General features: G+C 43.0%; 1 protein-coding gene across 2 annotated transcripts in view; it reads right to left on the reverse strand.

The window, feature by feature from the left end:
* The window catches only part of LOC140723439 (proton-coupled zinc antiporter SLC30A8-like), a 67,365-nt gene that overhangs the window by 5,493 nt on the left and 33,964 nt on the right, over positions 1–27,908 (reverse strand). For both annotated transcript variants that reach the window (XM_073038097.1, XM_073038040.1), the window contains exons 4-8: positions 27,026–27,172; positions 24,397–24,550; positions 22,524–22,713; positions 17,215–17,320; positions 5,217–5,351 (exon numbers count right to left, since the gene is read on the reverse strand). In XM_073038097.1, coding sequence (XP_072894198.1) covers positions 5,217–5,351; positions 17,215–17,320; positions 22,524–22,713; positions 24,397–24,550; positions 27,026–27,172 — 732 coding nt within the window. The remainder of the gene's footprint in view (positions 1–5,216; positions 5,352–17,214; positions 17,321–22,523; positions 22,714–24,396; positions 24,551–27,025; positions 27,173–27,908) is intronic.

Here is a 27,908-nt window from a genome sequence, read left to right on the forward strand (position 1 = left end):
TGATTGAGGGGTGATAACTGTTCATGAACCTGATGGGCGTGGAACTTAAGGCTCCTGTGCCTCCTTCCTGATGGCAGCATTGAGAAGAGAGCGTGGCCTGGGTGGTGGGTCAACATTAATCAACATTATCCTTTCACAAGCTGTAGGAATAGGCGCCTGCATGACAGGACAAATTGTGCAAAACCTCTGACAGAGGAACTAAGTGAAAAGTGTGGATCTTTGCGTGCAATTTGAGATTTGCTTAAAAAAAAAGATCAAATATTCATTTATTCAGACAGTGTTACCTTGCAGGTGGAGTCAGTGGTGAGGAAGGCAAATGCAATGTAGCATTCATTTTAGAGGATTAGAAGAATATGCAAGGATGTAATGCTGAGGTTTTATGAAGTATTGGACAGATCACACTTGGAGTGTTATGAGCAGTTTTCTAAGAAAAGATGTGCTAGTATTGGAGAGGGTCCAGAGGAGGTTCACGAGAATGATTCCAGGAATCAAAATGTTAACATATAAGAAGTGCTTGATGGGTCTGGGCCTGGAATTTACAAGGATTGGAAGGCATCTCATTGAAACCTATTGAATATTGAAAGGCCCAGACAGAGTGGATGGGGAGAGGATGCTTCCCACAGTGAGGGAGTCTAGGACCAGAAGGCACAGTCTCAGAATATAAGGACATCCCTTTAGAACAGAGATAAGGAAGAATTTCTTTAGCCAGATGGTGGTGAATCTGCAGAGATCATTTCCACAGATGGCTGTGGAGGCCAAGTCATTGGATATATTTAAAGCAGAGCTTGATATGTTCTTGATTACTAAGAACATCCAAGGTTAAGAAGGCAGAAGAATGGGGTTGAAGGGATAATAAATCAGCCATGATTGAGTGGAACGAAAGAGTCAATGGTAGTATGGTGTTTATGAAGGGCTAACAATGTAGATATTACCTTAATGAATGGTGTTTAGATGCTCTCCCCATAAGTTTCCTCCGGGTGCTCTGGTTTCCTCCCAGTGTCCAAAGACTTACAGGTTAGGGTTAGTGAGTTGTGGGCATGCTATGCTGGCGCCAGAAACATGCCGACACTTGCAAGCTGCCCCCTGCACATCCTCGGTGGAAAGGACACATTTCACTGTATGTTACGAGGTACATGTGGGAAATCTTTTAATCTTTATCTTTAAGTATATAGAACATGTGGAGAGGTTCAGAGTGGACTGGAAGGAAATGGATTAAGATGACTTGTTATTCTTACAATATCCGTACATACCTAGGTTATGTTGGTTCTCGATGCAAATGACACATTTCACTCTATGTTTCGATATACATGTGATAAATAAATCCAATTCTAAATTTAAATCATTTAATGTCCACAGTATGTGGAAGTAACATGTCAGCAACTGTTATGCCCGATAAACGTATAAGTCTTGAGCTTCCTCTTGCTGACATCTTGATGTAGGAGAAGCAGTTTTGTGGTGAGCTTTCTGCTACTGGTATGATGTGGTTTTGTAAAGAATGTCATACACAAAACGCTGGAGGGACTCAGCAGGTCAGAAAGCATCTAAGGAAAGGGATAGACAATCAATGTTTCAGGCCAGGATCCTTTCTTAGGACTGGAAAGGAAAGGGGAAGACACCAGAATTAAAAGCTGGGGAATGGGAAGGAGGTCAAGGTGGCTGGTGATAGGTGTTACTGGGCCCTGGGACGGGGTCTGGTTGCTCATTTCACTGAAATCTCTATTTAGAGCAATACACACAAAATGCTGGAGAAACTCTCCAGGTCATTTGCCTTCCCCCTTCCTTTCCAGTCCTGATGAAGGGTCTCGGCCTGAACCATTGACTGTTTATTCATTTCCATAGGTGCTGTCTAACCTGCCGAGTTCCTCCAGCATTTCTTGTGTGTTCCTCTGGATTTCCAGCATCTGCAGAATCTCTTGTGTTTATGATTGTTAATAATGGATTACTAAACTGAAATCCCATCACAACAAATAGGGAAATTAATTCAGCTCAGCAGGGAAATGGCCATTTCTAAATTGACCTTGAACCCATGAACACCGCCTCACTTCTTTTTTTTTGCACTACTTATTGAATTTAACTTTTAAAAATATATATATACTTCTTACTGTAATTTACATTTTTTATTGTTATATATTACATTGTACTGCTGCCACATAACAAAAAAGTTTCACGCCATATATGAGTGATATTAAACCTGATTCTGATTCTGAAATTACGGGTGAAAGTACTAGTCACAGTAATGGTAACCATAATAATAAGCATCCGTTAGTCTCGAGAGACCATGGATTTGTGCCTTGGAAAGTTTCCAGGGTGCAGGCCTGGGCAGGGTTGTATGGAAGACCGGCAGCTGCCCAAGCTGCAAGTCTCCCCTCTCCACACCACCGATGTTGTCTAAGGGAAAGGCATTAGGACCCATACAGCTTGGCACTGGTGTCATCACAGAGCAATGTGTTGTTAAGTGCCTTGCTCAAGGATACAACACATAGCCTCAGCTAAGGCTCGAACTAGCGACCTTCAGATCACTAGACCAACGCTTTAACCATTTGGCCACGCGCTAACACTTCATGGTAACCATAAAACCACTAGTTTTATGTGTCATTTATTAACAATCCCCAGGATAGAACATGTGAGGCTTTGACCTGTTTGACCTGGTCTGGGTTAAATACAATACGTAATTGTGGTTGAGACTTTGATTCTATTGTGATGGTTCGTACAGTTGGTTGAACTGCAGTCCAATGTCTACACAATGCAGTTAAAGAGTTACAACAGAGGCTCACGACAGTTTGGTGGGGGGACACGGCCAGGAATTTTACACTATTAACAAAGACCCAAGTTCCACTCATGAATGGCATAGAAAGGGTAAATACTTGCTGGTTTTTTTCCTTTCAGGTTGGGTGAGACAAGAATTATAGGTTATAGTTTAGGGTGAAAAGTGAAATATGTCGTAACTATATAATCTATGCGGGTGACAGGGTGGAGATACGCCTCTACCAAAGGAGGTGTAAGATGCTCCTTCCCTCCACTAGCCTGCAGGTCACCCTTGGGCAAGGTGTAGCACCTGCCAGCCCCTCCCATTCCCCCCCGATCAGGGTCACATGAAGCCATAGTCAAGTGGTGGATGGTCGTATGAGCAGGGGATGCATATCACAAGTCCTGGTTACGCGACCACTGATGCCAGGCATCAGCGAAAAGTATTGATAATACACCGAAGAGCATTGACAATGGCTGGGGTCAGCCGTCTTGTAAAGACACTGCCCAGAAGCAGGCAGTGGCAAACCACTCCAGTAGAAGAATTTAAGGACAATCATGGTCATGGAAAGATTATGATTGCCTACATCAAACGACATGGCATATGAAAATAATGATGATGATGAAGAAATGTGCTGTGTGTGACTACATGTACCGTGTTTTGCACTTTGGCCCCGGAGGAACGATGTCTCATTTAGCTGTATACGTGTGTATGGTTGACTGATGATAAAATTGAACATGAGTTTGATTTAAGGGAAATCTGAGGGGGAACTTCTTCACTCAGAGGGTGGTGAGAGTGTGGAACGAGCTGCCAGCGGAAGTGGTGGATACGGATTTGATTGCAATATTTAAGCATAATTTGGATAAGTACATGAATGGGAGGCCTAATGGAGGCCTGTGGACCGGGTGCACCGTGATACAGACTAAACGGGCTGAAGGGCCTGTTTCTGTGCCATAATACTCGGACTCTACAAGCAGTGAAAACCTTTCACCTGCTGTCTGGGCCACCTACTTTGCCAGTGAACAGTGCAAAAGCCTACAATACCAAACAAGCTAAACACAAGAGTTTCTGCACTTGCTGGAAATCCAGAGTAACTTGCAGAAAATGGTGGCGGCACTCAGCAGTCAGGCAACGTCTGTGGGGAGGAATAAACAATCGACGTTTCGGACCGAGACCCTTCTTCGGGTATGAAGTAAAAGGAGCAAAAGCCAGGATAAGAATGTGTGTTTGTGGGGGGTTTGTGGGCTGAGGAGATGTACAAGCTGGCTGGTGATAGGAGAGACCGGGTGAGGGGCAAAGTCAGTGGGTGGGTGGGGGAGGGGGGGATGAAGAAAGAAGCTGGGAGGTGGAAGAGGTGAAGGGCCGAGAACGAAGGAATCTGGTAGGAGAGGAGATTGGATGATGGGAGAAAGTAAAAGAAGGGAAACCAGAGGGAGGTGATGGGTTGGTGAGGAGAAGGGGTGAGACGGTAACCAGAATGTGGAAAGGTCTTAACTATCACCTCCCATGTTCTTAGTTCATCTCCACCCACCCACTTAACCCCTCACTATCACCTGCCACCTTGTCTTCCTTCCCCTTCTCCCACCTTCTTATTCTGGTTTCTGCCCTCTTCCTTTCCGATCAGAATCAGGTTTAAGATCACCAGCGTATGTTGTGAAATTTGTTGGCTTTGTAGCAGCAGTACAATGCAATACATAATAACAGAGGAAAAAACTGTGAAATACAGTTAACTACTATATAGAAATTATTATATACTGTATATTATTTAACTATTATATATATATATATATAGTGCAAAATTTTTAAAAGAGTACTGAGGTAGTGTTTATGGCCGAGGGGAAGAAGCTGTTTCTGAATCATTGAGAAACAGCTTCTTCCTCTGATGACGTCTCGGCCTGAAACGTAGACTCTTTCTCTGCATAGATACTGCCTGACCCGGTGATTCCTCCACTATTTTGTGTGTGTTAAGCTGAAATTAGTAATCAAAGAATTTCAAGGTCATATCTTCTATCAATTAGTATACAAGAAAGTGTACTGTAGACAGCCCCAAGCCCAGTTGCAAAATGGAGGAGGGTTTGGTTCGCAAGCCCATCCTTTAAAAACCCAGAGCTACAGAAATGCCAAACGAAGCTCCAAAGACCTCATCCCTGGGAGAGGAAGGATCTTTACTAAGATGTATGAAGTCATGTGGTGAAAGCCTCAGAGTCGATCAACCTTCTGCAGAGGCTGCCCAAAGAACACCTGGTGACACAACCTTGAAGCCCACCCCGAGAAGATGGGCTATACCTGGGGACAACTTGAAAGACTGGCTCAGGACAGAGGAATCCGGGGAGCTGCTGTTGGAGGCGGGTGCCCCAGTAGGGGTGATGGGATGAAGTAAATCAATAAGAAGGTGAGTTGGACTGAAATGGCAGCAGGTCCTGCTGAGTGAATGAAGCCAAATCATTGAATCGAAGTGCATGTTACTGACCTGTAGCAACGTGAACTGAAAGAACAATCTGGTTCATGCTCAGAGCCCAGAGGTGAAGACTGTGTAATGTTCTCACTCCATTTACCGCCAGGATTTCTTCTTTCACCGCATTATAATTCAATCCAATTGGTGCACCTAGTTAAAGGCAACAGAACATTTCTGATTAAAATGTTATCATCATCTGAACATATACTACATGACGTAGAAGTATATAATACGCAAGCATGCAAATGACCACGGGTTCCATGGTTTTCTTTGTTTCATGGCTATCTGTGGGGAAGATGAATCTTAGGGTTGTATAGTGCATCTGTACTTTAATAATAAATGTACTTTGAATCCTTTAAATTACATCACTGTCATTGGACTAGTCACCAGAAGTGACAAATCCAAGCACTACCATGAATGTCCTCATGAGGAGCTGAATGTCCTCAAAAACTGTGAAGATGCATTTTGATTTGCCCTCAAAAAGCGTGAAGATACATTTTGATTTCAGCAGGAATGCGTCTCCTCTGCACCCACTCATCATCAACAACTCTACAGTTAGCACTGTTTCAACTTCCAGGTTTCTGGGCATCATTATTTCACAGAACTTCATGAGGGAAAACCACGTCTCCTTCATTAACGAAAAGGCTCAGCAGAGGACGTACTTCTTGAGGCAGTTGTTAAAATCCCATCCTCCCCAGAACATGCTGGTGCAATTCTACACGGACATCATAGAGAGCATCGGCACATCAGCTATTACTAACTGGTTTGGTGCAGAATCCTCTCACAGTATGCAAAACCTACAGCAAATTGTCCAGGACAATGAAGCGGGCAAGGAAAATAATTGCAGACTCTACCCTCCCTTGCCAACTGCCTTTTCCCAAAACTCTCCTCTGATGCGTGGTAGCTGAAATGAAGTTTAAAGTGCCCATTATAATCCCCATCCAATTCTGAACTAAAGAATTAAACATCCCACTGTATCGTAGTCAGTGAAAGCAAGGAGGAGACCAATCTAACAGCATCTGTTTCCAGCCTACTGGCATGAACATCGATTTCTCAAACTTCTGGTAACAACCACTCACCGCCCCCCCCCCCCCCCCCCTTCACCAGTTCCCATCCCTTTTTCCCTCTCTCACCTTTTCTACTTGCCCACCCATCGCCCCCCTCTGGTGCTCCTCCCCCCTTTTCTTTCTTCCATGGTCTTCTGTCTTTTTCACCAATCAACTTCCCAGCTCTTTACTTCATCCCTCCCCCTCCCAGTTTCCCCTCTCCTCCCGGTTTCCCCTCTCACCTTGTGTTTCTCTCCCCCCCCCCCCCACACTTCTAAATCTGCTCCTCAGCTTTTTTCTCCAGTCCTGACGAAGGGTCTCGGCCCGAAACGTCGACAGTGCTTCTCCCTATAGATGCTGCCTGGCCTGCTGAGTTCCTCCAGCATTTTGTGTGTGTTGCTTGGATTTCCAGCGTCTACAGACTTTCTCCCATTTGTGACATCAGTTTCCTGCCTCTGCTGAAGTCCAAAGTTATCTTTCACCATGTTACTACATATATGTGGTAGAATAGTGGCTAGTGCAATCGTTTTACCGCACCGGTGATCACTGATCGGGGCTCAAATCAGCCACTCCCTGAAAGGAGTTAGTACATTTTCCCTGTGATCGCGTGTGTTCCCCCAAGCCCTCCTGTTTCCTCCCACGTTCCGAAAATGCATAGTTAGGATTAGTGATTTGTGGCCATGCTACAAGGGGTGATTGATACGTTTGTGGCCTAAGGTAGAAGAAGTCAATTTCAGAAAACCTAGCACATTTATTTTTCAACATAGTCCCCTCCTACATTTACACACTTAGTCCAGCGGTCGTGGAGCATACGGATCGTTCTTTGTAGAAGCGGTCCACAGCAGGGGTGATTGATAAGTTTGTGGCCTAAGGTAGAAGGAGATGAGTTACTAACTGAACTTTCTGCATCATCACTCAAAAGAGTTGAACTGCACGTGCATGTAACGAGAGCGTCTGACCACCAGGTGGTCCACAGCAGGGGTGATTGATAAGTTTGTGGCCTAGGGGAGAAGGAAATGAGTTATACAGCTCTCGTTACACGCACGTGCAGTTCAGCTCTTTGAGTGATTATGCAGAAAGTTTGAAGTTAATAACTCATCGCCTTCTCCCTTAAGCCACAAACTTATCAATCACCCCATGCTGTTCACCACTTCTGGAGGTCCAAGACACCGATTTCTACAGAAAAGGGATCCGTATGCTCCACAACTGCTGGACTAAGTGTGTAAATGTAGGAAAAATAAATGTGCTAGGTTTTGTAAAATTGACTCCTTTTACTTTAGGCCACAAACGTATCAATCACCCCTCGTATATTAGCATCGGAAGTGTGGTGACACCTGCAGCTGCCCCAGCACAATCCTCGCTGATCTGATTTGACACAAACGATGTATTTCAGTGCGTTTCAGCATACATATGATAAATAAAGCTAATCAACTGTTTCTTAGCCAAAGACACAAGAAACATACTTTAATTCGTTTTTTTTATTAGTTTTTCAAAACATTTTACAAATTAAAAACCCCAAATCCCAATGAGGAACATTAATACAGTGCAAAATTAAGCATACGATAACAATATGCTACAAAGGAAGAGAATTAACAAAAAAGCACCTAAATTAAAGACAAGTAAGCTTAGTATCCTCCCCAAGCCCCACAACGCAAGAAAAAACAACAACTCCAGACCAACCACCACACAATATAAAGAGTATAAGTCAGAACAGTCAAACTCCCAGACTGTGAATACACTTAGCAACAGAGGATAATAATGTCTACTACCAGAAAAAAAAGGGAGCTGAAAGCAAGGGACCGAAAAGAAGAAGAAAAAAAAAACAAAACCCCTAGTCAAGAGGAAGGTTATGAAAGTACTCGATAAAAGGTCCCCAGACCTTATGGAACTTTAGATCCGAATTAAGAACTGAATAATGAATTTTTTTGAGGTCCAAGCAGGCCATAATGTCGTTAAGCCATTGCGCATGAGTGGGCGGGGCAACATCTCTCCATCTAAGGAGGATCAAGCGTCTAGCCAGGAGAGAGGCAAAGGATAGTATTCGGCATTTGGTCAGACCCAAACATAAATCTGTCTCGCCCCAAAAACCAAACAGAGCAATTAAGGGGTTTGGTTCTAGGTGCTGATTCAGAATACACGATAGTGTAGTGAAGACATCTTTCCAGAATTTCTCCAAACTAGGACAGAACCAGTACATATGGATGAGAGAGGCCACGCCCCTCTTGCATTTATCACAGAGCGGACTAATGCTAGGGTAGAATCGAGATAGTTTAGATTTAGACATATGGGCTCTATGAACAATCTTAAACTGTAAAAGGCAATGGCGAGCACAAAGAGAGGTTGAGTTAACTGATTTGAGAACTGAGTCCCAGCTCTCCTCGGATAAGGAGATATTTAAATCCTGCTCCCAGGCCATTTTAATTTTATCCACAGGGGCCCGTCGTAAGGCTGCTAGTTTATCTCGGATAATTGATATTAAACCTTTACCTAGTGGATTGATGGAAAGAAATAGGTCCATAGCATTTTTCGCAGGCATGTCAGGAAAGTTAGGAATTAAAGGAACAATAAAGTGTCAGATTTGGAGATATCTGAAAAAATGAGCGTTAGGCAGATTGAACTTAACAGAGAGCTGCTGAAAAGAGGCGAAGCAATTATCAATGAAAAGATCTTCAAAATGTCTAATGCCCTTCCTATACCAAACATGGAATGCTGAATCGTACATAGTAGGTAAAAAAAGGTGATTATGTGCAGCAGGGCTGGAAACGGAAAACCCCTGGAAGCCATAGCATTTCCTGAACTGAGCCCATATACGCAAGGTTAAGACCTACAAGTATCTGGGAGTACAGTTAGACGAGAAGCTAGACTGGACTGCCAACACAGATGCCTTGTGCAGGAAGGCACAGAGTCGACTGTACTTCCTTAGAAGGTTGGCGTCATTCAATGTCTGTAGTGAGATGCTGAAGATGTTCTATAGGTCAGTTGTGGAGAGCGCCCTCTTCTTTGTGGTGGCGTGTTGGGGAGGAAGCATTAAGAAGAGGGACGCCTCACGTCTTAATAAGCTGGTAAGGAAGGCGGGCTCTGTCGAGGGCAAAGTGCTGGAGAGTTTAACATCGGTAGCTGAGCGAAGGGCGCTGAGTAGGCTACGGTCAATTATGGAAAACTCTGAACATCCTCTACATAGCACCATCCAGAGACAGAGAAGCAGTTTCAGCGACAGGTTACTATCGATGCAATGCTCCTCAGACAGGATGAAGAGGTCAATACTCCCCAATGTCATTAGGCTTTACAATTCAACCGCCAGGACTTAAGAACTTTTTAAAAGCTATTATTAATGCTTTTTGAGATAGTGATTTAGATGCATATCATATTTTTTACTGAGTTAAGTATTGTATGTAATTAGTTTTGCTACAACAAGTGTATGGGACATTGGAAAAAAAAGTTGAATTTCCCCATGGGGATGAATAAAGTATCTATCTATCTATCTATTTATCTATCTAAGGTGTGTCTAACGAGAGGATTAGCTATTGATCTGGGCAGACTGCTAGGGAGTACAGAGCCAAGAAGTACAGATATAGATAATTCTTTAGTGGAGCTCAACTCCATTGCCACCCAGTTAGGGCACTTGGGTTGGCCGTGGAAGAAAGACCAAAAGGTAGCACAACGTATATTAGCTGCCCAATAATATAAGCGAAAGTTAGGTAAAGCCATGCCACCCTCTTTTTTAGATTTTTGGAGATGTATTTTATTAATTGTAGAATGCTTATTCTGCCACAAATATGACAAAATAATAGAGTCTAAGGAATCAAAAAAAGATTTAGGAATAAAAATTGGGATAGATTGAAATAGGTATAAAAATTTGGGGAGAACATACATTTTAACAACATTAATACGACCTACCAAAGACATAGATAGAGGTGACCATTGTACCAGATTCTGTTTTATAGCATATGAAAGATTGGCAAAGTTTTCACGAAAGAGATCTTTAAACTTCCTTGTGACTGTAATTCCAAGATAAGTAAATTGATTATGGACTACTTTAAAAGGGAGATCACGAAATGTTAGTTCTTGTGCTTCTTTATTAATTGGGAAAAGTTCACTCTTATGTAAATTAAGTTTATAGCCAGAGATCTGGCTAAACTGGTCAAGAAGTGAAAACATTAGAGGTAAGGAGGTAGACGGATTTGAGAGAAAGGGTAATAAGTCATCAGCATAGAGAGGAACTTTATGCCCCCTCTCCAAATCCCAGTCAATTCAGGACAGTTTCAAAATGCTATCGCCAGAGGTTCTATAGCCAAATCAAAGAGAAAGGGACTTAAGGGGCATCCCTGACGGGTGCCACGTTTGAGATTAAATACTTGGGATTTCTGAAAATTAGTTAAAACAGAAGCAGTAGGACACAGGTACAGCAATTGGATCCAGGAGATGAAACTTTGGCTGAGGTCAAATTTTTCTAAGACTGCAAAAAGGTAGTTCCACTCTATACGGTCAAATGCTTTCTCCGCATCGAAGGAAATAACACATCCAGGAACCCCAGTTGGAGGTGAGTATAAGATATTGAATAAACGCCGGATGTTAAAAAAAGGGAGACGGTTTTTAATAAAGCCTGTTTGGTCATCAGAGATAATGGAGGGAATAACGGTTTCTAGTCTATGAGCCAAAACTTTAGCTCATCAACATTGAGCAGAGAGATCAGCCTATATGAGGAACACTCTGTTGGGTCTTTGCCCTTTTTTAAAAGAAGAATAATAGATGCCTCATTGAAAGAGGGTGGCAATTTGCCGTAATTAAACGAGTCAGATAATACTGAAAGTAACTGAGGAGAAAGAAGTGAAGAGAATGATTTATAAAATTCTACAGGGAACCCATCAGGTCCAGGAGATTTCCCTGAGGACAGTGCAGAAATTGCAAAAGATATTTCTTCTGATGATATAGGCGCATTGAGTTTGGCTTTGAAATCAGATGAAAGTGAGGGGATATTCAGATTCTGTAAAAATTGATCAACAGAGATATTGTCATTCAGAGATTCAGAGGAATAAAGCCGAGAATAGAAATTTTAAAATGCGTCATTAATTTCTAAATGATCCGATGTAAAGTCTCCGTTCTCCTTCCGGATCTTTGTAATATGTTGTTTGGCTTTGGAACGCCTCAGCTGATTGGCTAGGAATTTACCAGACTTATCCCCATGAATGTAAAAGCAACTCTTGCTTTCGAGAAGTTGGCATTCGACAGGTTGAGTGGACAGAAGGTTAAATTTAGTTTGGAGTTCAATGCGCTTCTTGTATAATTCAGGGTTCTTAGTTTGGGCATATATTTGATCCAATTCTTTAATCTGGTTAATGAGGTCTAGTCGATCTGCACGGGATCTTCTGTTGAGATTTGCTGTGTAAGAGATTATTTGACCCCTCAGATATGCTTTCATGGCATCCCAGACAATCTGGGATGGCACTTCAGGTGATGTATTAGTGTTAAAGTAAAAGGTTATCTGATCCTTAATGAATTTTTAAAAATCATCATCCGATTATAAAGTTGAATCAAACCGCCAGTATTTATTCCTCTGAGGGAGACCAGGAAAGTTCAGAGAGAGAGTAATTGGGGCATGGTCAGAAATCAGTATACTCTGATAGTCACAAGAGTGGGCAAATGGAATAAGTTGGTTATCGAGTAAGAAATAGTCAATTCCAGTGAAGGTATGGTGAACATGTGAGAAAAAAGAATAATCTCTCTCCGTAGGATGAAGGAAACGCCATATATCAGAGATACCAAAATTAGAGAGAAACGATTGGATAGCTAAGGCAGATTTAGTAGGTGATCTGGTAACAGAGGACGATCGATCCAGATTAGGATCCAACCAACAGTTGAAGTCACCACCCAGTATAAGAGAGTATGAGTTTAAGTCTGGTAGTGAGGAAAAAAAACGTTCAAAAAAGTTAACATCATCAAAGTTGGGGGCATACAGGTTTGCTAGTGCAACTTTAGTGTTATATAGTTTACCAGAAACAAAAATAAAACGGCCATTTGTATCAGAAGTTTTATTATGGAGTTCAAAAGGAATATTTGAGTTAATAAGAATGGAGACTCCCCTAGCTTTAGCGGCAAAGGATGAATGAAAATGCTGTCCCGCCCACTTTGACAGAAGCCGGGAGTTATCAACACAACGAATATGAGTTTCTTGAAGGAAAGCAATGTCAGCTTTGAGTTGTTTGATATGTGAGAATACCTTCCTCCTTTTAACAGGGTGATTCAATCCCTTTACATTCCAGCTCACGAATTTAAGTGCACTAGCCATTATCAATTACTAATGCATAAAAGGCAGCAGGCATATAAAAAGTCAAGCAGTACAATAGCAGTCTGGGAGCAGAGATGTAAACATAGATTCGTAAAATCAAAACATATACATGTCCTAAGCAATAAAGAGAAACAATAAATACAATGAGTGATGTTGGAACTAGAAAACCCACCCCATCCACACAACCCAAAACTAGACGGCTACCAAAACAAGTAGCTAGCTCTACCAAAAAAATTAACCCAAATACAACTTCCAGATCTGTGTCATTAACAGCAGTTCCGTATAAATACTATAGCAAATAGTAACTAGCTTACGCACTAGGAAACATAACTACAGATTAGAATACCTTCTGCAGAAATATAAAACTTAATACAAAGAAAATCGGGAGAAAACCAAAACTAACCTACCCGTGAAAAATTATAGAAGAATAAAGTAAGAGAAAGGGAAAAAAAAGGTAAAAAAAAGAGAAGAAAGGGAAAATTATAAATTCAAGGCGAGTATTTATCAACCATTTACAGAGAGGAGAGAAAAAAATTCAGAGATTAGAAAAAAGGGTGAAGAAAAGAAAAAATAAATAAATAGATAAATATAAAAAAAAGGAAAAATAAATCAGCAATTAAACTGTGAACCAACAAACAGGGAGGCCTTCATTAACTACTTCAAACCTCCAAAACAAGTTAGAGTCAGTTGTAGAAATCTGTAGATAAAGTTATACAAGAATAAAATAAATTACACACACACCAAATCCAGGGAGAGATTGTCAACAGCCCTTAGAGTTTCAATGAATAATGTCTGAATGATTCACGTAAAGTCTGAGTCCAGAAAAAGTAATTTTACTACGAAAAGTACTTATCCACCGTTTTAGGAGGTCCGATCGGGTTCCGAAGATGACTGGATAGCCGGAAGACTTGCCACAAATGCTTCAGCTTCCTTCACTGATTTGAACCACTTGTATTTTCCAGTATTAAGCTTGATTCGTAGATTGGCAGGAGTACGAAGAGAGGGTTTAAAACCACGATCAAAAAGCACTTTCATTGCGCCTTTAAACTCAGCGCGCATCTTTAAGGTCTGGGGTGCAACATCTTCCACAAAGCGAATGGTTGTATCCTGGAAAGAAAAAGTACCTCTGCGATGCGCCTCTATAATCAGACTGTGTTTTACCTGGTATTGATGGAAGCACAAAATTACTGGTCGCGGGCGGGAGCCCAGAATTCCGGGGGGAACGTAAACTCTGTGTGCCTGTTCGAGCTCGGGCGGGTTCGGAAGCAAATCTTTCCCGAATATCTCACAGAGAAACTTGGCGAAAAACTTCACGGTTGGTCCATGTTCGGTCGCCTCTGGTAATCCAAGAATTCTAAGATTGCAGCGTCTGCTGCGATTTTCGAGATCCACCATTTTGGAAAGGAGTTTGTTACATTTTCCCTCTAAGCTGGAACAGAGAGTCTCCAAGTATCGAACACGGCTTTCTAAGTCTTCAGAAGTCGAATCGATGCGAGATAAGTGTTCAGCATGTTTGTCCACTTTATCGTTGATCCGATCCAGTTTGTCTTCCAACTGTTTGAAAGCGGTTTTGAATTCCTTTAAAATTTCATCTCGGAGCTGTCCGAGCGCAGCCCGGGTCTCGTCTGAGGGAGCTGTAGTTTCCTTTCTCCCGGATTTAGAACTCTTGCTAGACATTGTAAGTTAGATGTGTTCACAGGCAAGTAAGAGATACCGGAAAAGTTCCTAATTAAGGTTTAAAAAATGGAGACATTTAGTGCAAAGATAGTGACCGTAACGGAACAAAAGTTCGGAGCAGCTAAGCAATCGCCATCTTACCGGAAGTCCAAGAAACATACTTTAGAAAATTCAGGTAATAAGCATAGGCACAGAAGATCATTATATTCTGATTAATCCTGTTAAGCTTTCTTCCAATAATTTCTTTCTCCAAATATACATTTATTTGTATCTTGAGTACATTTATATATTTGATTGAATGAATTCACCTGACAAATTACTATAAAAAATACAGTTATCATCCTAATCCTTAAACCAATAGTTTAAATGCAAAATCCTACAATTAAATCCTACAAAATCCTAAGTTGGTGCCTCACCGTGGTGTAGGAGTGACACTGGCCGAACATCAGTGAAGTACTGCAGAGATTCGTTCTCTGGCAGGTCTAACCTAGCCGTGAAGGTGATGTTCCATCGGTATACTACTTGACTAGATCTAGTAGTAGGGTCGTGGCTAGCTAAGTCAGGGAGGTAAGCATGCTTTTTCTACTTTGTAGGTTATGCCTCTTCAGGCAAAGGCTGCACCCAACGAGGACGCCGGCAGCAGGGCATCTGATGGTGTCTGCGGCAGATGAATCCAAAAGGGTCGATGGTACAGCCGCCTTGGTGGCACGCGGAGGAACCAGAGTGTTGGTCAACGGATGACATCACCAGACTGGTTAGTTATCACTGCGGGGCAGCTTCCTTCTCCGCTAAGTCTGTTACACTCCAGATTTGGAAGCCCAGAGAGACTGTATGGTGGGGGCACGACACCGTCTGTCTTATTGCTGTGCAAGGCGTGTTGGAGTAGAGTCTCTGGATGGTGTGGATGCCTGCAGAGACTAAACTCTCAGCACAGTCAACATCGAAATTGATGGACAACCGAAGAGAAGAAGAAATACTAAGTAGCTCCGTAAAATGTCTCAGATGTGAATTTTAAACGCGAGAGATTCTACAGACGCTGAAATTCTAGAGCAACGCACGCAAAAGTTTGAGATGCCCATTCTGTTAAGATTACATTGTGCTTGAATGCAGCAGCTCTATGAGGTCACCCAAAGGTGTTATTGGAGCCGGAACTGGTGCGGACCGTGATGCTGCCAGAGAGCCATTGGTGCACAAAGAGGGTGTGTAGTCTAACAGCAAGTGATCATCTTTTCTTGTGATCGCAGGACCCGGTTGGGCACTGGTGGTGTGGAAGGCTGCAAGTCCAATTCATTGGCTTATTGGTCAATGGCGGGGGAGCTACACGGCCCTGGTTGTCGCGAGGACTAGGCTGAATGCCGACGTGTTGCCTGTTGGCAGCCACCCAGGGGGAGGCGGGGTTGGGCGCTCCACCAACGTGCTGGAGATGGTGTGGTGCAGGGTCCGTGCTGGAGGTGCTGCTCAGCATTCGCTCAGCAGAAGGCAAGCTGAATTGTGTTCAACTGCAGACTGCTACAACAGTCATGGACTCAGGGACTTGAACTATATATATTTTGTGTGTGTGTGTGTGTGTGTGTGTGTGTGTGTGTGTGTGTGTGTGTGTGTGTGTGTGTGTGTGTGTGTGTGTGTGTGTGTGTGTGTGTGTGTGTGTGTGTGTGTGTGTGTGTGACTTTATTTTACTGCTACTTTACGTGTGCTATATGTGCTTTGTGCTGTGCATGACTGTTGCTACTATGTTTTACACCTTGATCCTGGGGTAACACTATTTAATTTGGCTTCATTCATGGGTGTTCATGTATAGCTGAACAACAATTTAAAGTCGAACTTGAACAGTTTATTCCTCATTGAATTCTGAACAGAATGGTCTGTAATAATACATCCCATCCAATTTTCCTCTGTAATGTAATTAGTGAAAACAAAGAGGTGGCCAATCCAATAATATCACAAACAAGAGAAAAATCTGCAGATGCTGGAAATCAAAGTAACACACACAAAATGCTGGAGAAACTCAGCAGCCTGGGCAGCATCTATGGAAAAGAGTAAACAGTCAACGTTTCAGGTGGAGACCCTTCATCCTTCCTGCTGAAGAGTCTCGGCCCGAAATGTCAACCGCACTCTTTTCCATAGATGCTGCCTGAAATGCTGAGTTCCTCCAGCATCTTGTGTGTGTTTCAAGGACACTTCATCTCATGTTCTCGACATTTATTGCTTATTCGTTTATTAGTATAATTTCTTTCTTTTTGCATTTACACAGTTTGTTGTCTCCTGCACTCTGGATGAACACCCAAGTGGGACAGTCATTCATTGATTCTGTTATGGTTATTATTCAATCGATTTATTGAGTATGCACACAAGAATAATGAACTCAGGGCCGTATATGGTAATATATACATATATATATATACTTTGGTAATAAATTTACTTTGGAATTTATAATTCCTTATACATTTTGTACATATTTTGTTATAATTAACAAAATATAAAATGTTTATCTGACACTTCATCTCGTATATCCTGACGCCTACAGGACCATTCTTTTATGAAACATTTTAACTATTCATCAACCAAAAAGACAAGAAAGAGAATTAGAGAATTTAGCTCAAAAGTTCATTATAATTTGATTGATCCTCTCAATCTTTTCTCCAGCTCTTTTGCTCTCCAAATACACGTTCATTTGCGTCTTGGGTCCATTTATGGATTTGTTTGAATGAGTTCACCTGACAAATTACTGAAAAAGAATCTACTTGTCATCTTAATCCTTAGACCTTTAGTTTAAATGTTTGGTAACTCCTTAAACCATCCCCCGGTTTGGAGTTTAAGCTCAATCTGCAGGGGCTGGAAATACAAAGCAACACACACAAAGTGCTGGAGGAGATCAGAAGGTCTGTCAGCATTGCAGCCTCGGCTGCTGAGTTCCTCCAGTACTTTGTGTGTACATGTTGCTCAGATTTGAACTTCTTACTACAACGAATTGAACAAAAATGAAAATGGTAGAACTGAGAATTACCTTCCATCAGCACCAACAAGATATCCCGCAGGACATTGATAGTTGTTACTAGCACTAACACTGAGAAAATAAAGGTGCATATAGGGTCCACTATTTTGTATTCCGGCTGGAAAAGACAAGGAAAATGTTAATTCAAGATGATTATTGGATGTCTCTATTAAGTATATCATTACTCACTACTGCCTTTTAAACTGTAGGCTTCAAATTGCTTTGATCTCTGAACCACTAATAGGCCTCCTGTTATAGTTGGTCAAAAGGCACCATCACCATCATCATTATGTGCCATGTCATGTGACATGGGTGATCATGGTCTATGACAACGATTGTTCTTGGCAAATTTTTCTACAGAGTCAGCTTGCCATTGCCTTCTTCTGGGCAGTGTCTTTACAAGACGGCTGATCCCAGCCATTATCAATACTCTTCAGAGATTGTCTGCTTGGCACCAGTGGTCACAGAACCAGGACTTGTGCTATGCACCCGCTGCTCGTATGACGATCTACCACCTGCTCCCACAGCTTCACATGACCCTATCCGGAGGGCTAAGCAGGTGCTTAAGGTGACCTGTGGGCTACTGGAGGGAAGGAACACCTTACATCTCCTTTGGTAGAGACACATCTCCACCCCACTACCCTAATAAGGTACCAAGAGGTCCAACAGGCATGTACCTTTCGTTCTTGTGGAGATGCCCCTGATCTATCCTTACAATTGGCATCTAGAGGACTCAGGTTAAAAGGTGTGAAGACATGATTAAAGATCAGCTTTTTTGTACAGAACTGATGTAAGACAGGAACAGATATAAGAAAGCTTTAGCACATTGGCCTTCATAAATCAAAGTATTGAGTACAGGAGATAGGATGTTTGTTGAGGTTGTATAAGACATTGGTGAAGCCTAGTTTGGAGTATTATGTACAGTTTTGGTCACCTACCGACAGGAAAGATGTAAATAAGGTTGAAAAATTACCAAGAAAGTTCACAAGGATGTTGCCCGACTGGAGGGCCTGAGTAATAAGGAAAGATTGAATAGGTTAGGAATTTATTTATCTGAACACAGAAGATCAAGAGGATATTTGATAGAGAAATGCAAAATTATGGAGGGTATAGAAAAGGTAAATGCAGGTAGCCTTTTTCCACTGAGGCTGGGTAGGACTACAACCAGAGGTCATGGGTTAAGGCTGAAAGGTGAAAGGTTAAGGGGAAATTGAGGGGAAACTTCTTCACTCATTGGGTCGTGAGAGTGTGGAACAAGCCATCAGCGTAAGCCGTGAATGCAAGCTTAATTTCAATGTTTATGGGAAGTTTGGATAGGTATATGGATGGTAGGGGTATGGAGGGCTGTGGTCCCAGAGGGGGTCGATGGGAGTAGGCAGTTTAAATGGTTTGGCATGGATGAGATGGGCTGACGGGCCTGTTTCTGTGCCATACCTTTCCATTACTCTATGACTCGATATAACGCTAGGGTGCTTAAGACTTCTGCACAATACTATAGTAATTTTATGTGTTGCACTGTACTGCTGCCACCAAAGAAAAACAAATTTCACGACATATGTGAGTGATGATAAACCTGATTCTCATATGGGTCTCTATTGTGGACTAAGAGTGGGAAGGGGGCAGGGAGAGGGGATCATGATTGGGAAAAGCCAAAGGGAGAGGGGAGGGAGTGGGAAGCACCAGAAAGACATTCTGTTATAGAAACATCGAAAACCTACAGCATAATACAGGCCCTTCGGCCCACAAAGTTGTGCTGAACATGTCCCTACCTTAGAAATTACTAGGCTTACCTACAGCCCTCTATTTTATTAAGCTCTATGTACCTATCTAAAAGCTTCTTAAAAGACCCTATCATATCCGCCTCCACCACTGTTGCCGGCAGCCCATTCCACGCACTCACCACTCTCTGAGTAAAAATCTTACCCCTGACATCTCCTCTGTACCTACTCCCCAGCACCTTAAACCTGTGTCCTCTTGTGGCAACCATTTCAGCCCTGTGAAAAAGCCTCTGACTATCCACACGATCAATGCCTCTCATCATCTTGTACATCTCTATCAGGTCACCTCTCATCCTCTGTCGCTCCAAGGAGAAAAGGCCGAACTCACTCAACCTATTCTCATAAGGCATGCTCCCCAATCCAGGCAACATCTCCTCTACACCCTTTTGATCAATAAACCAATTGTTTTGAATCACATGACCTTGTCCAGTGTCTCAGGGTTGTCTGTGTCTGTCCCCTGGCACTCCTTCTCTGCCAACAGTCTCACACCCCCCTCCCATGGCACTCCACACTCACTACTCTCAATACCTTTACTCCTGCCAGATTTGCAAACTGAGCAAAAGTCTTAGGCACACTATCTATATATATGTGCCACAGACTTTTACACAGCTCTGTACAGCAAAACACCGAAACAGGCAGTGAAGTACATTATTAGCATCAACAGCCGACACTGTCCGAAGATGTGCTGGGGGCAGCGTGTAAGTGCACTGTGCTTCTGGTGTCAACTGAGCATGCCCACAACTAACTCACCTGAACCCCTATGTGTTTGAAATGTGGGGCGAAGATCAGAGCAACCAGAGGAAACTCATGTGGGAGATCGCACAAACTCTTTGCCGACAACGGCGGGAATTGAACTGCAGTCGCCGATCGCCGACGGTCAAGTGCGGAAGAGGTACTACGAGGACCGGTCAGTGGATCACTGGATTGGATGGATGCCCGTCCGTGACCCTAGGCACACGAGTCAGTGTGCCTGGAGTTCATGGCCTGGAGTTCGGGGGTCCGGTCATCGGCTAGACCTGGGGTCAATACCGAAGGTCAAAGCTCGATGGTTGATCCGAAGTCGAGAAGTTGAAGCCTGATGGCCCAAGCTCTGGATCTACCTGTCTGAATTCCACTGGGGAAGTCAGAGGCCCCCTGTCTATGAGTCTGCAGGTCTAACGGAGGTTAGCAGCCCGGCAACCTGTCCTGGGGAAGGAGGCCTCTGTGTGGATTGTGGGTGGGGGGGGGAAAGAGGTTTGTTTTGGTGTTATTATTTTGTTGCTTGTGTGTTTTATGTTGCTCTGCTCAACATTGTGGGCATTCTATTTTGGCACCGGAACGTGTGGCAACACTAAGGATGGGCCTCCGGCTCATCCTTAGATCGTGCTCATTGTTTACGCATTTCACTGTATGCTTTGATGTATATGTGATAAATAAATGAATCTGAATCTGATCCGATCCTGAGTTTGAGATAGACAAAAAATTATTAAGGTTTTAGAAACTTATTCAGTCACATAAGATTATAGAGTGCAATCTTCTGAGAAAATGTAGGCGGTGGTGGAGAACTTTAACTCAATTTATCTGCAGTTTATGAGCATTTCAGCATTGCTACGGAATCAGTATCATAGTGGTTGGCATAACGCTTTACCGTGCTGGTGATCTGGGTTCAATTCCCGCCGCTGTCGATAAGGAGTTTGTACGCTCTCCCTGTGACCACGTGGATTTCCTCTGGGTGTTCCGGTTTCCTCCCACATCCCAAAGATGTACGGGTCAGTGAATTGTGGGCACGCTACGTTAGTGCCAGAAGCACGGCGACACTTACGCCTGCCCCCAGCGCAGGTCAGAGACGCAAACAATGCATCTCACTACATGTTCCAAATGTACATTTAACAAATACAGCTAATCTTTAACTTCTAATCACCATGGTAACAGAACATAGAACAGTACACCACAGGCACACACACTTCGGCCCTCAATTAAATTTGTAATCGAATGGCTCATTCCTTCTGCCGACACAATCTTTCATTCATGTGCCGATGTAAACATCGCTTAAAAATCCATGATCCATCTGCCTCTCAGGTAGAACATTCAAGGCCCTCACCACCCTCTGTGGAAAAAGATTTACCCCTCATATCTCCTTTGAAATTAGCCCCCTCACCTTTCATGAATGTAAAAATTCACCAAACTTTTGAATAATACAGAGAACTAGAGGAAGGAATTAAATGATTTTTAAGGTGTCCAATATATACTTACTATTTAAATAATTGAAAGCCAATGTTTATTTTATAGGTAAACCTTCCCTGGATGCACAGAAACTATCTTAGCTCATTTAATGAATCCCATTTGTAGGTACTGTAACAAAATTCCTAACTACGCAGTTTATCTATATTATTTTTTTTAAAAAAGATCTCATTGCATTAATTGCCTTTGTCATTCCACAGACACTGATATCAAGAAAAAAAATATTGACCTCTAATTTGAGATTTTTTTTGTTTCAAAGAATGAGCACAGATAATCCCAGAGTTACACAATGCAAGTGATAGAGGTGTATAAGTGGTGCCAATAGAGCATGCCCACAACTCACTCACCCTAACCACATGTCTTTAGACCGTGGGAGGAAATCAGAGCACTCAAGAGAAACCCATGTCTTCATAAGGAGTATATACAAACCTCTTACAGACAGGGTGGAAATCCAATGCCAGCTAGTGATTGGCAATCCCTGGCGCTATAAAACAATTGAGATAACTGCTATGATACCACTCCACCCCGATCTTATAGAAAAATAAAACAAATGCAATAGAAATCAAGACATTGTGTATGTGGCGTGTATAGGCTGTGTCATGGCAGTGGGGCCTGGGCTGGAGAGTGGCGAATGAGCCTGTGTTTGACCACTGCTGGAGCACACTTGGAGCCGATTCGAGGCAGAGTCAAGGCGGAGCCAGGAGAGATCCAAGGTTTGATCGTTTTAAGCGCCAGGCTGAATTGGAAGGGTCAGGTGCAGGACGAAAGGGAAGGGTTGGGTGCGGGTCAAACTGAGGCGGCTGGGCACTGGGCTAAGTGCATATCGAAATGACAAGGGAGGGCCCGGGCCCAAAAGTGAGGACTGGCTCGAGGTTTGGACAAATTATGTGGTGGGCCAGATTTAAAAGGTCAGGGAGTTGGGACTGGAGGCACAGCTTGAGCCGGTTCTGCTCGCTGCCCCATGACGTTTACTTGGCTCTGCGCTGAACAGAGGCTGTGGCCTGCTGAGGCTGTGGCAATGCCTGGCTTCGTGTCTGTGGACTCACTTTCATTCTGAATGCTTTTTGCTTACTTTTAGTGTTTACACAATTTGTGTTTTTTCCCCCTCTCTGCACACTGAATGTTTAATGGTGTTCTTTTTATTTAAATAATTTCTATTGGGTTTCTTTGTTTTCTGGCTACCTGTAAAGAGGTAAATCTCAAGATTGTACAAAGTATACATACTTTGATAATAGATGTATTTTAAACAAGCAAATATAATTAAAAACAAATATATAAACAATAAACAACAATATATAAGCAAATTATAACATGGGAACCAACCTTGAAGAAAATTACAAGAGCACTGATTAACACGCTAACACTTTGCAAGAAGTCTCCCACAACATGGATGAAGGCAGTGCGTATGCTGGCATTTGGCTGATGGCTGTGGTTAACTTCATTTGAGTGTTGAAGGTAGGCCGCCGCACCATGGCTGTGACCATGGCCACTCTGATACAGCGTCAAACCCATTCTGCAAAAGATAAGTTAAATTCAGAAAACATCATCCTGCAGAAGGCCACATGCTTGCTGTTCAAAAAGTTCACACTTCTCTCCATTTCCTGATTCCTTTTGTACCCAAAGCTCTATCAGTTTCAATCTGGAGCACGCCCTGTGATGAAATATTCGGACCCCCGCCAAGCAAAATATTCGGAAAAATTCTAAAAATGTACATGAAGGAATTTCCTCTCCAAGTCAATCCTGGGAGGACAATCCCATTACCTGCAACTGTCATCCCTCATTCTAAACATATTTAACACAAGGGATTCTGCAGATGCCGGAAATCCAGAGTAACAAACACAAAAATGCTGGAGGAACTCAGCAGGTCAGGCAGCATCTATGGAGGGGAATAAGCAGTCTACACTTCGGACTGAAACCCTTCATTGGGACTGGAAAGGAAGGGTTGCAGAAGCCAAAATGAAAAAGAATCACAGGATAAAATGTTACTACTATCTCTTGTGCCAATGGGCCTTGAGCACTAGCTTGAGACTGCCTTGGTGTTGGAAGTGGCACAGGGTTAACACACGGGGGTTTTCAAGTGGGCACCCTTCTACCTCGATGTTTCATCGATTAGCTCACGACTTCTCCAGAGGGCCGAACGACAACTTCTGGCACCCCAGAGTTACCCCGCCCCCATTGTGTCTTCCCACTCTCTTGATGCGCCCAGGAGAAGTCGTTTCACTTGATCCAAAGCCATTGACTGCTTCTTTCCACCACCTCTGATGTGGCTCTGATGGTTTGGCATAGATTCTGACCATGGATCCCCAGCTCCTTCACCAATTTGATGGTGGGCATGGCTATAAATCCCCTATAACCCACTCACAGGACAAACTTCAGTTTTCCAGCCCCATTGCTGAGCTTCAGCTGCTAGATCTGCATAGTGTAGCCTCTTGAAGAGGAAGAAACGGCCGCCATTTTGAGCCAAGATAATTCATTGGGACTTGAAAGGAAAGGGGAAGAGGCCAGAATAAGAAGGTGGGGGTAAGGGAAGGACTACAGGTGGCAAGTGATAGGGAAGACCAGGTGAGGGGGAAGGTAGGTGGGTGGAGGAGGGGGGAATGAAGTGAGAAACTGAGAGAAGATAGGTGGAAGAATTACTTTATCTGTGGGATAAAGTATATCAGCAGTGAAGCACCCTCACCAGCCTCCCAGCCCTCCAAAATACTGGGAAGTGATAGGTGGAAAAGGGGCTGAAGAAGAAGGAGGAATCTGATAGGAGGCAACAGTGGACCATGGAAGAAAGGGAAGGAGGAGGGGAACCAGGGGGAGGTGATAGACAGGTAAGGAGAAGAGTAGGGGTGAGAGGTGAGCCAGGATGGGGAAAGCTCTCACCTTTCACCTCTCAGCTTCTCACCCCCCCCCACCTATGCACTTTCCCCTTCACCTGGATTCACCTGTTACTTGCTAGCTTGTCCTCCTCCCCCTCCTCATTTTAGATTCTATCCCTCTCCCCCCTTCCTTTCCAGTCCTGATGAAGGGCCTTGACCTGAAACGTCAACTTTTTATTCTCGTCTGCAGATGCTGCCTGACCTGCTGAGTTCTTTTTGTGTGTAACTTTGATGAACACCATTTTAAGGCAAGAATACAACTAAGTCTGATTTATTTAAAAGGTGGCATGTGTAAAGAAATACCAAGCAAGTTTCAAAACTTAACTTACATTATGTTTACTACCACGGCAATGGAAGATGTTATAACCATAACCAATCCTTTAATTTCAAAATCAGAATGGATCAATCGTTGAGTGGCAAGGTAGACCAGGATACCGGTTACAATCCAAATTACGATCACCGAAAATAATGCTCCAATTATTTCTGATAAAAGCAAATTAAGTGGGAATTTATTTTCAGAGTCATAGAAAAGTACAGCACAGAAACAGGCCCTTTGGCCCATCTAGTCCATGCGGAACTATTTAAACTGCCTACTCCCATCGACCTGCACTCGGACCCTAGCTCCCCCAAACCTCTACCTTCCATGTACCTATCCAAACTTCTCTTAAAAGTTGAAATTGAGCTCACATGCACCACATGTGCTGGCAATTCATTCCACAATCGCACAGCTCTCCGAGTGAAGAAGTTTCCCCTCATGTTCCTTTAAACTTTTCACCTTTCACCCATGACTTCTGGTTGTAGCCCCACCCAACCTCAGTGGAAAAAGCCCGCTTGTGCTTACCCTATTTACACTCATCATAACTTTGAACTAGAGAAGCTTCAGGTACATTGAAACAACAGGAAATCTATTGGTTTGATAGCAAGTAATGGACATTGAACCCATGAACACTACCTCTTTACTTTTTTTTCTCTTTTTGCACTATTTATTTAGTTTAACATTTATATATATATATACTGTAATTTACAGTTTTTATTATTATGCATTGCAATGTATTGCTACTACATAACAACAAATTTTATGACGTATGCCAGTGATATTAAAATCTGATTCTGATTCTGAAGAGATTTTTATCACGGTAGAACATGTCCAACTACACAGCCCATTCTTTTATTATACAATGAACAGCACAAACCGAAAAGAGAGAGAAAAATCTAAACATTAAAGGATAAAAAATTGACCACGCGCCTCACTTCACGGCAAGCCAGAGACAAATGATCTTTGCAAATTCCTGGATATACAGTACAGTGCAAAAGACTTAGGTACATATAGCTAAGGTGCTTAAGACGTTTACACAGTACTATACGAGGGGTGGTTGATAAGTTCGTGGCCTAAGGTAGAAGGAGTCAATTTTAGAAAACCTAGCATGTTTATTTTTCAACATAGTCCCCTCCTACATTTACACACTTAGTCCAGCGGTCGTGGAGCATACAGATCTTGGGCCGCCAGAAAGTGTCCACAGATGGGTGATTGATAAGTTTGTGGCCTAAGGTAGAAGGAGATTAGTTATACAGCTCTCGTTACATGCACATGCAGGATAACTCTTTGAGTGATTATGCAGAAAGTTTGAAGTTCATAACTCATCTCCTTCTACCTTAGGCCACAAACTAATCAATCACCCCTGATGAGTTATTAACTTCAAACTTTCTGCATAATCAATCAAAGAGTTGAACTGCACGTGCGTGTAACAGGAGCTGTATAACTCATCTCCTTCTACCGTAGGCCACAAACTTATCAGTCACACCTCGTATTTGTCAACAGGCAGTGGAAGCAAATTTGTAAGTGTGGAGGGAGCAAAGTATGTTAGGAAAGGTGAGGGTGGAGTGCCATGGGAGGAGTGTGGGACAGGTGGCCCAGAGGGAGCGCCAGGAGCAGTGGTTGACATGGGTGCAGACACAGCCAGCCCTGAGACACCAGGCAAGAATATTTGATTGCAAACAATTGGTTTATTGATCATTGCAGTATGTCTCTCTGGTGCATCCTGCTCCCTCCCTTCTTCCTTCCCCTTTTCCATCCATGATCCCTCTCTCCCTGCCCCCTTCCCACTCTCAGTCCACAATAGAGACCCATATCAGAATCAGATTTATCATCACCCACATATACAGTATCATGCTTTTCTTGTGGCAGCAGTACAGCACAACACATAGAGTTACTACAGTACTGTGCAAAAGTCTTTGGCACCCTAACTAGATACATGTGCTCAAGACTCTTGCACAGTACTGTATAACACATGCTTTTATGAAGTAAAAATAAGGAAAATCAGGCTGTATAACTTGTGGTTAAGCTAATACTATTTGTCACACTAAAAAATAAATACTCTGGATATATTTTTGCTTCACAGTTTTAGCTCACGTGGACACAATAAGACCATATGTCGTAGGAGCATAATTAGGCCATTCAGCCCATTGAGTCTTCTCCTCGCCACTGCATCATGACCGGTTTATTATCCCTCTCAACAACATTCTTCCTGCCTTCTCCTCATAATCTTCAACATCCTTAAATCAACATATCAGGATGGCACGGTCGTGCAGTGGTTAGCACAACCCTTTACAGTGCAAGTGACCTGGGTTCGATTCCCACTGCTGCCCTGTAAGGAGTTTGTACGTCCTCCCTGTGAGTTTTCTCTGGGTGCTCCAGTTTTCTCCCACAGCCCAAAGACACACCTGCTGGTAGGTTAATTGGTCGTTGTAAATTGTCCAGTGAATAGGCTAGGGTTAAATCGGGTGGAATAGCTCACGGGTCCAGATGGGCCTATTCCGCACTGTATGTCAATAAATAAAAATCATTCCATTTCATTTACTTTTTGAAAAATCTCAAAACAGAAGTAATCTTTGTTTTTAGTTTTGCTAATGCTTCACTTGAAGCACAGGGAAAACTGCATTTAGTTCTGAAACTCCTACCTGCTCTGTACCATCCAAAATTTAATCTCTTGGTGGCCGGTCTTGAGGATAACCATAATGAGCACAGGTTAATCAGAAAACTCGTGATGTCCGCTAGAAGATGTGCCGCATCACTCATGACAGCCAAGCTCCCCGCCAGGTATCCACCTTCGAGAGCAAAAGGGAGGGAAAGACCATGTTATGTCCCGTGTGGACTCAACAAAAATCATCACCATCAGGTAAATACCAGACTTAACTTACTTGTAGCTTCCAGTGGTGTTCCGCTGGGATCTGTTCTGTCCTGGGACCCCTGCTCTTTGTGATTTTTATAAATTAGTTGAATGAGAAAGTGGAAGCGTGGGTTTGTAAGTTTGCAGATGATGCAAAAGTCGGTGGAGTTGTCGACAGTGTAGAAGGTCATCATAGATTACAACGGGACACTGATTGGATATAGAACTGGCCTGTGAAGAGGCAGATTGAGTTCAATCAGGAGAAGTGTGATGTGATTCAGTTTGGAAGGTCAAATTTGAAGGCAGAATACAGGGTTAATGCCAAGGCTCTTAGCAGTGTGGAGGAGCAGAGGGATCTTGGGGTCTGATGCACCATCAATAACTCTCGGAGACGGGAGGCGAACGATAGGCTTTTATTAGCTGCAAGAGACCACGATTAGTAGCAAGAGACCACCACACAACATCCTGGAGACTGAGGGAGGAGCAGTGCCTCCAACCGTCTTTATACAGGGGTCTGTGGGAGGAGCCACAGGAGCAGTCAGCAGAGGGGAGTGTCCAGACAGATATATGTTGTTCACCACAGGGTCCAAATCCATAGATCTCTTGAAGCTGTTATATAAGTTGATAGGGTGGTTAAGAAGGTATATGGCGTGTTGGTCTTCATTAGCTGGAGG

Source organism: Hemitrygon akajei, chromosome 1 (genome assembly GCF_048418815.1).
Source record: "Hemitrygon akajei chromosome 1, sHemAka1.3, whole genome shotgun sequence".
In the NCBI taxonomy this organism is placed as follows: Eukaryota; Metazoa; Chordata; class Chondrichthyes; order Myliobatiformes; family Dasyatidae; genus Hemitrygon; species Hemitrygon akajei.